Genomic DNA, 12,336 nt, shown 5'->3' with positions numbered 1-12,336 from the left:
TGCTAATGGCTCTGTTCAACTTGCAGAAGGACAGTGAGGAAGGCAGCTGGGCTCAGGTAAGACCCCTTTCTTCTGATTTTTTTTTCAACATGACAAACAGTAATTCATTTTCTGGAAATAAGAGTGATCAGCCCTTGTATAGATCAGAGCACATTGCTTAAACTGTAGAGTGCAGTTAGGAGTTCACCAGTTTGGTGCTTTTCATATTAATCTAGTATTAAGCAGAGATGTTTGGGGGCTGAAGATGATAAATTAGCTTATTAATTGGCACAGCTCTACTACAAAATTCATTTCCTTTGTTTTCTGAATGGCTGTCTACTAATAGGAAGTGTAATTCTGTATGTCTATAATTTGGAAGTTGGAAAGCTTACATATTACACCAACTAGAGGGTCAGTCAGTATTCTGTTGCAGCTTGATAAAATTAATATGGAAATATTTCAGTACCTACAAAGATAATTGGATTGGATTGAGTTACAAGTTATTGAATTGTGTTCTATGATCCCAAAACTAGCACAAAATGTTTACCCTGGTGAAAACACATTTTTACCTGAAAATCAATACTTTGGTTTTTCATTATGCAGTTCTTTGCATAAGTGCTTTAACAATACCTTGCAACATAATTACACTAAGTAATGATTGTGCTAATTATGCTAGTGATTTCACAAATAATTTCAAACTGAAATAAACCAACCACCACAAAAATGCACTTCTTTTAAATTTGCTTTTAGCATTATACTCTAAATGAATACAACTAATAAATCTTACCTTCACACTGTTTGCATGAACAGCTTCATTTTGGCAAAAATACATGTCCCTAAATAGATGATGTGAATTATCTTTTTCTTTCCATATCCAGAATCACTTTTTGTGGATAAGTTTCCTGTTTGTTTCCTTCCATTCCCTTTATTGCATGGCATCAAATTCTTTGTGGTATTATAGAAGTAGGTTACCTTTGCTTATTCCAAAATGCTTATTATTTTGCAACTCCTAGCCAGCTCCTCATCCAAGTATTTTCTAGGACCAACCCCACTTCCTTTCTCAGATCTGCCAAAATTGTTTAGATGTTGCTACCTGGTGACATATTGGAGTTAGAAGTGTCATGTAATTAGGGTTGGTTCACTTATAATGCACTTCTTTAACCTGATGTCTAGGCTGAGAATTCTAAAATTTGTTCTCTTGAACTTTGTGGTAGATTAGCTATGAACTCAGTTAAGGTATGACAGATTCTTCCTTTGCTATTCTTGTTTTTAAATTGTAAGTTGCTTAGAGTCTTTCAGGAATTGATTAAGAATCTTCACAGACATTTCAAATTTAGGGTTTTTTTTTCTTTGAAAACATTTCTCATCCAAGAACTGAAGCACCTGTGCGTGCATGTGTGTGCGCATGTAGTGTTTGGTGTGATGACCCGGGGCCTGGCATGTAAACAGCACACCCAGAGAACAGGTCTAACTCCCTTTTATTGCTCCAACTGTGCCCTCAAATGTTCCCACATTTGTTGCAAGTCCTGGAGCAAAGCTCTCATACACATCTTCAGAAGCCTCTGGCTGTGAGTAGTCCAGTAGCAAGGTTAGCCAAACTAAGCAGAGCCAGAAGTTCAGTGAAGCAGGCAAACTGACAAGCCCCAGAGCACAGCAATCTCCAGGCTTTGGCAAGTGCACACGAGGCTTTACAGATTCAACACTTGTTCTTGACAAATGCCCCTCCCACCAGCATTTCCTTACATCTCGGTCTCCAGGTGTGCCTTGTCAAAGGGGGTGAGACATACTCCTAGTCGGCTCAATCTGTGTTGATCTCCCTGTCTCTCTTCCCTCCTTGCTCTTAGATCAGGAAGGGGTAGTCCTTGCTCTTCTTCTGAGCTCTCCCTGTCTGCAGACCTTACTAATTCAGAAAAGCCTTGCCTAAACGGACTCTGCCCTTCCTCAGTTTCCTCAAAGGCCAATGGAGCTGGCCTCTCAATCTGTATCAGCTCTTGTTCCAGCTCATCTTCCCCTGCATATTCAGACTCCAACGGGGGCATGACAGTTTGGTGTAGTAATAAGATAACCATTAAGTTTTCCTATTTTTTCCCCATAGACCCTAGCTTATGGTGATATGAACCATGAATGGATTGGTAATGAATGGCTTCCCAGTCTAGGATTACCACAGTACCGAAGTTACTTCATGGAATGTTTGGTGGATGCAAGGATGTTAGATCATCTGACAAAAAAAGATCTCCGTGTACATTTAAAAATGGTGGATAGCTTTCATCGGTAAGTTATAACATTTTTAATAATGGACATGCATAATCTTCCTCATAGAGGTTTGAACAACTCCTAAATGAATTATACATGTTTATATGATAGAATAGAAACATAATTGAGCATCCTAATAGTCTACATATTAATGTTATGATTTCTGCATTCTTCTTTCATTCTAAATTATTTGCTCCAAAATAGTTCCAGTATTTATGAAGCTGAATAAGAATTTTCAATAATGGTAAGACTTTCCAATTGCCTTATGTTGTTTACTTTTTTTTCATAACAGAACAAGTCTGCAATATGGAATTATGTGTTTAAAGAAACTGAATTATGATAGAAAAGAATTAGAAAGGAGAAGGGAAGCAAGTCAGCATGAAATAAAAGGTATGCTTTACTAACATAAAATAGGTTTTTTCAATGCTCATCCTATAAAATATTCTAAACAGTCTCATAAAAGTACATTGAAGTGCAGATAAATGCACACCATCATCTCAAAATGGTAACTAAAGCAATAAGTAGTAATAGGTTTATGTTTGCAAGTAGTATCCATCTATTAGATTAATAGATATCAATCTGTAGTGGAAAACTACTAATAGATGGCATTACATTAAACAGCTAACATTGTTAATCTAGAGATACATTAACATTGGATAGGCTTTTGGTGTCTATGTGCTTTATTAATGTAAGCTCATCCTCGTGACCCTTCATATATGTGACAATATGAAAGGGAAAACTTTAAAAATGGCATCCAACTTCATAATTAAATTTGTACTAAAGTATTTTTCAATTACATTATCTCTAGAAAATTCATGTATCCATTTTATGGAAAAATTGCTTTACGTTTTGGAACAGGTCTAACAATATTATGAGACTACAATATAATTTTAAATAGCTAAGTTAGATTTAGCTCAGTTCTTGTATTCTTACTTTTTAAAATTTTGGTTATTAGCAAAATTCACCTTTGTCTTTTTTACAGATGTGTTGGTGTGGAGCAATGACAGAGTTATACGCTGGATACAAGCAATTGGATTACGAGATTATGCAAACAATGTGCTAGAAAGTGGTGTGCATGGGTCACTCATAGCTTTAGATGATAACTTTGATTATAGCAGTTTAGCCTTATTGTTGCAGATTCCAACCCAGAATACCCAGGTATCTAAATTAACTATTTAAAACCATTCAATTTCCATAGGATTTGAAGTGTTTTTTACATTATTTTGCTGGGTGATTTGTTTAACCATAGGCACGGCAGATTCTCGAGAGGGAATACAACAATTTATTGGCCCTAGGAACAGATAGACACCTTGATGAAGTAAGTAGTTTTATTTCTATATAATGACTTATGAACAACAGAGAATAATAGATGTTTGTTGTGTCTATAAAATAAATGAAAAGGAAATAAACACCTTAAATTGATTGTTGAACATTATTACCATTGCAAATTTAATTATACATAGATGAGAAAATAGAGAAAGGAAGAAATTAGATATTATGGCTGTGCCAGCTCTATTAGGAAAAAAGGATCTAGTCACATTAAATTAATTCAGAATTAGTTGGGTATCCAACGAGAAAACAGGTCAGTAGCTCATCTGTGCAAAATTTGTGTAGTGTAGTCCTTTCAGGATAAAGCCTTAGGATACTTAATACATGATATTTTTGCAGAAGTAGCCCAAATTGCCAATGTGCATGTTAAGGTATACACCAGCAATTAATGATAAGATATGCCACCAGTTTCTTTTAGCTACATAATTTTCACTAGTTATGAGATTACAACAACAATTAAAACCAGTACCTTGAATTAAATCCAGAAGCAAACTGGCAGCCAGTGCAGCTCATGGAATAGAAGTCTGATGCGTTGTTTTGGGAGCAATGTAACTTGCCTGCACCACTGCATTTGCATTAGTTGGGCAGTTCCATATTGAATGCATTATAGTATTTCAATCTAGAGATGACTAGGGTATGGGTGACTATGAGCAGAGTATCCTGATCTAGTATGGTGCACAAAGCTGTGCAAAGCCCCTCCTAGCCACAACTGCAAAATCACATGAAAATCATTTAATCGTTTAATATTTTTGTCATTCCTTTTTTTATATTCTGTAGTTTTTCTAATTATCAGTATATGCTAGCTTTGTCATTACCGATGTAATGAGTTAACAAGTGCACATATTGTTCACCTGTTTTTAAAAACTATGCAAAGGCCAACATGAGACACCATAGAACCAGATAAAGATTTCCATAGTATAAATTTTTGCAAAAACCTCTTTTAATTAGCAATAATCTACTTTCCTGATTATAACATTTCAAAAACTAGCAATGACAGCTAGGCCAAGGAAAAGATTTCGGCTTTACTAAAATTCAATATTGAATGTTGCAGAGCGATGACAAGAATTTTAGGCGTGGCTCTTCCTGGCGAAGACAATTTCCTCCACGTGAAGTTCATGGAATCAGCATGATGCCTGGCTCCTCAGAAACACTGCCAGCTGGGTTTAGGTTAACTACAACATCAGGACAGTCACGAAAAATGGCAACTGATGGTAAGCCAATTAACACCTACTTTCAAAATGAATATTCCAACTTTGCATGACTGTTAGTTACATTTAATATAAAATATTCAAATCAATTACATCTATTTCATAGCTAATAGAGAGTAAAAGAAATGCATTTTCGAGAGGCAGGGAAAAGGAAATGAGAAAATGGAGTTAAGTTTTCAAATGTTTTAAATTATTAAAACATTGTAATGCTTGTAAAATGTTTATTATTAGCTTATTAGCAATATCCATTGTGAAGAAAGCATGCAAGATATGTGCGAATACAAGAAAACAATATAAGTCTCCCATTCAAAACATTTCACCAAAAATTAAGGGTTTCAGTTGCTGATTAAATATTATTAATGCTTTAATTTCTAAATTAAAGTACATTATCCAATGCTGAATTGTTTCATTATTGGATTAATGCATTATTGGAAATCCCAAGTGAGCTTTCCCACCGACACAGGTGGACTGTTTTCCCTGCCTCCAGTTCCACTGGATGTCTCTAGGTCACACAAGGTATTAAATAAAAATTCTAATTATATATTCAGGTTTGGAGTTCATTTAGAAATGTGCTATGCAATTTGGACATATGAAGTTAAACATAAATTCTACTTCAACATTTAGCCTACAGATAAAAAGAAGAACAAATATATCCTACCTGCCTTCCATTCAAAGAGTGATATGAAATATATGTTCTGATTTATTTATGTATCATGGAGGCAAATACTTTGTTAATATTTATGATGAAATAACATCATTTTAGGCAAAAGACAAAAAGAGGAAACTAAGCAATTGGAACTAAATAAGCTTAAAGATAAAATAAAATAACTCACAGCAACTTATTATATTAGAAAAACCTCTATTAATGATGTTTTCACCTTCTTTCAAGTTTCTTAATATTATTAATATTATTGGATCTCTATTTGCAGTTGCTTCATCTCGGTTGCAGAGGTTAGACAATTCTACAGTTCGCACATATTCATGTTGACATAGCTAGCATGAAAAAGAGCTCTGAAGTAAAGTGAGTATTCAGACAAAAATACATGGAAGGTTGCATTCTTTATGGAAAAGAAATAACAAGAATACTTTAGGCTACTGCTGGAGGCTTATGCATTTCAGCAATGCTGGCAAACTTGTGACCTGGATTGTAACCAGTGGTGGGATTCATAAAGTTCACACCAGTTCAGGCAAACTGGTTGTTAAAATACCGACCACCCCGCTATCAAAGTGGATCTTGGGCACTGCACTGCATTGGATAAATGGGCAATGGAGCAGCCAGCGTGAGGGAAGGAGAAGATCACTTTCTTCCTTTCTTCTCCTTGCTCCTTCTCCTTCCCTTGTCCTGGCCACTCCGTTGCCTGTTTCTCCACTGCAGTGTAGCACCCAGGATCCAAGGGTGTTTAATTGTGATAGCATGGGGTTAATTAACAACCAGTTCACCCAGGGTCAGGTTGCCTATCATGGGAGGCTTGTCCCACGTGGGGCAGAGCTGGAGGAGGGATGGGCCACACCTCCCACAACAACCAGCTTGACCCTGGGTGAACCGGTTGTTAAATTATTTGAATCCCACCATGGCTGTAACATTTCAGGTTAAGCTACTCTATTCCTGCCTTATATTGACCCCTGCAGCTAGATGCTGTTCACAGTAAATAATATTGCATGGGGTTGGGGAATAAAAAACTTGATTTGCTATAAAAAAATTTATAAAAAATAATTAGTTTGGAAAGTGTAGGCAAAAATGAACATTTATCCATGTAATTTACAATTACTACTGTTCAAATTGTGATGTCACTCACAATCCAGTGCAGTAGCATCTGTGTTCATTACAACAATGATGATACTTTTCTAGCAATGACTAGACAAATCCTATGATCATGAAAACATCATCTTCCAAAATACATATATGTTCTAAAATACATCTTAAACATTATAATCTTCCCACTAGAGAAATGCAACCTCAGTATTTTTATTAAAACATGCTATTCATTAAAATAAATTTGTACTCTCGCAAAAGAAAACAATTTTCCTTAATTTTTTTTTCAAAATAAGGTAGTGGGTGTTTAAAAGAAAAAATAACACACAGAAATATAATCCTATATAACTGTTTTAATAAATATACTCCATTGGTTTTACTGAATTTTTTTCCAGATAATCTAACTGTATCTGCATCCTTAATATACAGTATGAACATCTCTACTTCATGTTATTCTAAGATTAGGTTTGAAACACACATTCAAATAGAAAATTACAAGATTTCAAGCTATTTTAGCTATTCTGAGAGATGAGTTTAAATGCAACCAGTGAATCTTCTATCATGTATTTTTACTGATCCCATCTTCTCCCTGCCTTACCTCTTTTCCACTCTCAACTAAGGAGGTTTATTTTACAATTGTTACCTAGAGATTATTACTGTAAAAGAATCTATATCAGTGTAAATATTATTAAATGAACTATTTTCCTTACTTCTAGATGCCACCTCTTTCTTCTATTTTACCTGAAGTGCACTACCACCATCTTAAGAAGCTTTTTATTCCAAGAACAGGGTAATAGGGAAGAAAATATAAATGTTTATCAAACTAAAATGTGTGGTGATCTTTTTACATATTTAGTTGTAATGTGCAACCTGCCAAATACTACTGTCACACAATTTTTTAATCTTTTCTGTGGAGTTGAGACAGAAGTTGGTCACAAGCTCCACTGAAATGACTGAATAGTATGTGGCAACAATATTGTCCAGATTGCACATCTTATGTAGTTTAATTAATAATTACTAATTTTCAAAAATATACATCATGACGAATTTGGACAGTGTGCAGAAATAATGCTTTTATCAAAAGGGGGGGCCTTCATTTTGAAATGTGTTCCATCTGTTTTTTTGTAATATACTAGAATTATATGTATTTATGGTGAATTTCTTTTAATATGTGTCTCATGTAAATGGATATAAATATGATTTTTTTAAAAAAATATGTGGTACATGGGGTCTTAGTGCAAACACTTGACAAATACATTGTCAGGTATACTGTTTGTATCTTTTCATTCCACTATTTTTTACAATTTTGAATTGTAGCAAAGTCAATTGAATATTGGATAGCAAAAGTTATTAGATGCTTCATCTTGTTCCTACTTTTTCAATATATATATATATAAAACACTATTTAAAGTGAATTTTTGCCTCTAATGATCAAGAGGTAAAAGATTTAAACATGAAACTTGAGCCAAAAATGAACCTATAAAGGCAAAACAGAACGCTCATACGTGTATACAAATATACACAGAAATGCATACAAAATTGTAAAAAAGCACTGTGACTGCTCTTTTTTTCTAAAACCAACATGAAAAAAAACTGCAAAAATCAAAACCAATTATGGAAAACAAGAGACATTTTCCTCAATGGCTACGAAGAAGCAATTACCAAGAAGCAGCTAGCTTTGCTAGTATTTTTTTTTTCAAAATTCTTCACATACTAGCTAAAATTGGCCTTAAACAAATCTGATTTTCAATGTTTCAGTTGTATAACAATACCCTCCATGTCTTCATTATAATAGGATATTGGAACAGCTGCTTGTCTAATGTTAGGCTTTCATTCAAAAGTGGCCTTGCTGAGACTTCACTGAAGTCAACTTTATCAGAGGAAATAACTGAAAGACAAAACAGTTATTATATACTGTATAGAAGTTTAGAGGAGAAAATATTACCTACTGTGGTTTTATTTGATGGTGTTATTGATGTTTGCCCTTTGTTATATTGGAAGTTTCAAAGTAAGAACTATTTAATAATGTAATTTACCTACTCTATTTGCTAATAATCTTGCTGCCTGATTGATCTTATTGTAGCTTAAGTCCTGTCCTTCAGCAGGCTTATCTGCAAAACATCTGCACGTGCATTTGTTTTACTGCATTTTTAAAATTTTAAATAGATTTCAGTTAAGGTGACTGAATTTTTTCTCTCCCCCTTGTCAATAAAATAAAATCAGTGCTCTTTTATGCATTCTGTTTGTAGTAGAGTTGCATACATCATTGTTTCAACCTTAAGTTTTAACGACATTGTTTAAGCGACAAATATAATCAAGACATTCTTATTTATCAGGTTATTAAAGTACAGAATTTTTCCCATTCCAATGATTTGGAAATTTGAAACACCCCATTTTGAGTATGAAGCAGTTGTTGGGAGTTCAAAATGATTATTACATATCACAGTATACCGTCTCAATTATTGTATCAGAGATCAATAATCATCTAAAATGTTCAAAATATCAGTTTCACATTGGAAATACAATGTTTTAAAATTGAGTAATTTGATTTATTCAAAAGTATCTGAATTTAAAGTGATTTGCACACAGTAATATGAAATACAGCAATTTCAACTCAATTTAGTTATATTGCAAAATGTTTCTTTTCAGTACACTACTGTGTCTTTTCCAGCTGAACATCTTCTGGACAGAAAACACATATACCGAGCTACAGATCATTCTACACTTCTGTTCCAAGTGTTTTGTGAATTGCATTTTTTTCCTGTGGCTTGCTCTTTTTGCCCCTGTCAGTAAATACAATTCAGTACTCTGCGTTATTAGGTCTGCTGAGCAAAGAGCAGACGAAAATGCATTATTTCCTAAGAAAAAATATTGGTGGAGTCTGTATAGGAAGCCAGAGACCAGGTAGCCTTTGGATTAAAACTCATCCCACTACCCCCTCCCAACCCCCCAAAAATGATTACTGTACTTGCCCACAACTGCCTTGTCCAAACCCATCTTTGCTTAACACATAAGAAATTTGGCCTTTCCTTTTAATCAAAGGGGGATTCCTTAGATTGCAGTCTAAATTGTATTGTATTAATCAGTGACTGCCATTGAAAGCAACTGGACTCATTCCACAGAGAATTAAAATTTGACTGCAAGAGTTCTCAGCACATGCTAGATTAAAGGAGGGGGGGGAGACAGGATAATAGACAAAAGATTTAAATTTATTTTCAATTAAACATTTTTACTGACTACCGTACAAGCAGGTTGAACAACCCTCAATGAGTATCACAGCTCTTCCCTTAATTTCAAAATTCTTTGTAAGCAAACAGACAATTCATGTATGCCTTCTGTTTTCTAGCATCTATCTAAGTAAGACAAGGGTAAAGTAAAAGAGGATGTCAGAATGAAAGAGAAAAACTATTTTCATCCACTCCCAAATACCCTCATTACATGAAAGTCCCCAACAAATTACTCATAGAGGGATATGGTGCTTGACCCTCCTTCCCAAACAAACACTTTTGTGGTATTTCTCTGCCTTTCACATTTCAGGCTACAGGTAGGAGTGCAGGTAAGTCCAAGAAAATGCTTTCAGGTATTATAGTAACATAATGCTTCAACTACATTAAATATTCTCCCTGGCCACCTGCTCTCATAAGAAAAGAGCCTTACCCAAATTCATTATCACATTATGGGTAAAAACCCAGTGATTGTAGGGTGATCAAACATGAAAGATGATTATTCCCATGACTGCCAAATGGTTATAGCCCCAAATGCCTGTTTATAAAAAGGCATAACGATGTTTTAAAATAATTTGGGTATTTTAGAAAACGGAGCACAATTTTAGAGACTACATCTCTCAATGTTTAACACCAGGGGGCAATATTTCTGAACTATATAATCTTTTTTGGCTTGGTTCCTAACTGAGAATTGTTATATGGCTACAAATTGTTATTTACCTTGAATATCTGGCCATTCTGATTATGAGATTTTTTTTTCTTCCTTAAACTTATATTCAGTGCTTGTGGCATACTATACAGCCACAATCACCATAATGGGCTATGAGAATAACTTTGAGAGAGAGGAGGAGGAACAGTCCAGACAATGGTCTGACCAGAGAAATCTGAGTCCAAAGCAGGAATGGAGGGCGGAGAAAGCATCTCAAAATTGACTCTCCCTAATTCTCTGAAATATAAAAGTAGGCCAAGGGAGGAGAACATTTTCAGGCTTGCAAGATTCTGTTACTGTAAGCCTACAATATAGATAACGTATTAGTATTCTTGTTTTGGTTTTCTTGTCTGAAATAACTTCCCAGGCTGACACTAAAGGATTTCTTAAAACAGGGCTGCCAAATTCCCAGCCCACGGGCCAAATGTATCACATGCTGGCCACGCCCATGCCCGGTTTAATAAAGTGGGGGAAAGTCCTGATATGTCACATAATGCACCATGACGACATGAGTTTAACACCACTGTCCTAAAGGGTTCTACCATGTAACGTCATAAGTCAGATTACACAATCTTTTTTAAAAATCAATTGGGCTGGTTCAGCACTCACAAAGAACATTCACAAAGAAAAGCCCAATTCTTCCTGGCACTTTATGTTCCCCATCTTCTCTGCCAAGCTACCTAGTTGCATAAATTAGAACTGAATGAGAAAGTTACCGTGGAAAAGGACAGTGGGAGATAGGAATATAGGTAACCCTTGACTTAACAACAGTTCATTTAGTGACCAATCAAATTTACAATGGTACTGAAAAAAGTGACTTATGATCATTTTTCACAGTTGCGACCATTGCAAGCATCCTCATGGTCACATGATCAAAATTCAGATGCTTATTAGCTGGTTCATATTTGTGACATTTGCAGTTTCCAGGGGTCATGTGATCAGCTTTTACAAACTGACAAAGTCAACAGGGAAGCCAGATACACATAACAACCATGTTACTAACTTAACAACTGCAATGGTTCATTTAACAACTGTGACAAAGGTCACAACATGGGGTAAAACTCACTTAACAAAAGTTTCACTTGGCAACATAAATTTTGGGCTCAATTGTGGTCATAAGCTGAGGTCTACCTGTACAATTTGTCAGTAAGGATTATGGGGTTTGCCAGTATTTGTGAAAAATAAAGTAAGCAGCTTATCTCTACCCAAGTAGCTTCAACTGAGTTTTTACCATAGCCCAGAAACATTTGCATTCATTGTATCCTGTCCTTAGCTGAAAATGAAGACTTCAGATGACTAAGGGACAGTCTCAGTTAATTCAGTAGCCACTGGTAGGCCTGAATTACAGGATTTTGCTAATACCTCAATCATTAAATCTTGTTAGCAATCATTTTCTTTACCTAATTACTCAAAGTTTAAATCTGTATGTTAAAATTACAACAAATTGTAGCTACCAATGTTGAGCTACTTTAAAAACTTCAATATAATAAGTATGGGTGTTTCAGACAAGCAAACTTTTAAGAACTAAGATTAAATTTCATCCTGGCATTGAAAGAAACCAACACAATTTTAACAAGATTTAAATTATGTCATCTGCTGCACTGTATTTAAGAACATGTACATTAATTTTGGCTGTATCAACAATTCTTCATATTGTTTTTTAATATGTACTTCTTGTAGGCAGATTCTATCAAATTTTAATTTCTCTTATTTATGAAAGGTTTTCCTTCTTTTAATGGCTGAGTTAAGTCCATTTTTATTAATTGTAATTAATTTTTTCTCTTCCATGGTTATATTTTGTAGTTAGGTTTGACAGCTCTTGTGGATCTTGGTTCACATTGTTCTTTGGCTTCCTCCTTTTCACCTACTGCACCTTCTTGT

At 34.8% G+C, this 12,336-nt stretch overlaps 2 protein-coding genes across 7 annotated transcripts in view; one reads left to right on the top strand and one right to left on the bottom strand.

The window, feature by feature from the left end:
- The window catches only part of PPFIA2 (PPFI scaffold protein A2), a 194,048-nt gene extending 185,293 nt beyond the window's left edge, over positions 1 to 8,755 (top strand). For all 5 annotated transcript variants that reach the window (XM_087934511.1, XM_087934508.1, XM_087934513.1 and 2 more), the window contains 8 exons: positions 27 to 56; positions 2,075 to 2,250; positions 2,525 to 2,622; positions 3,215 to 3,390; positions 3,482 to 3,550; positions 4,613 to 4,772; positions 5,699 to 5,790; positions 7,239 to 8,755. In XM_087934511.1, coding sequence (XP_087790637.1) covers positions 27 to 56; positions 2,075 to 2,250; positions 2,525 to 2,622; positions 3,215 to 3,390; positions 3,482 to 3,550; positions 4,613 to 4,772; positions 5,699 to 5,757 — 768 coding nt within the window. In that variant the 3' untranslated portion in view covers positions 5,758 to 5,790; positions 7,239 to 8,755. The remainder of the gene's footprint in view (positions 1 to 26; positions 57 to 2,074; positions 2,251 to 2,524; positions 2,623 to 3,214; positions 3,391 to 3,481; positions 3,551 to 4,612; positions 4,773 to 5,698; positions 5,791 to 7,238) is intronic.
- ACSS3 (acyl-CoA synthetase short chain family member 3) overlaps positions 1 to 12,336 on the bottom strand; it is a 129,133-nt gene that overhangs the window by 59,145 nt on the left and 57,652 nt on the right. Inside the window, exon 17 of one of the 2 annotated variants that reach the window (XM_026699152.2) lies at positions 4,696 to 4,788. The exons of the other annotated variant lie outside the window; for it this stretch is intronic. The gene's annotated coding sequence lies outside the window, so the exon portion shown is untranslated. Of the gene's footprint in view, positions 1 to 4,695; positions 4,789 to 12,336 lie in introns of those variants that run through there. 2 annotated transcript variants of the gene reach the window in all.

This window comes from Pseudonaja textilis, chromosome 5 (assembly GCF_049901715.1).
Source record: "Pseudonaja textilis isolate UNSWEBS1 chromosome 5, rPseTex1.2, whole genome shotgun sequence".
Classification (NCBI taxonomy): Eukaryota; Metazoa; Chordata; class Lepidosauria; order Squamata; family Elapidae; genus Pseudonaja; species Pseudonaja textilis.
This window is presented reverse-complemented; position numbering and strand designations above follow the sequence as displayed.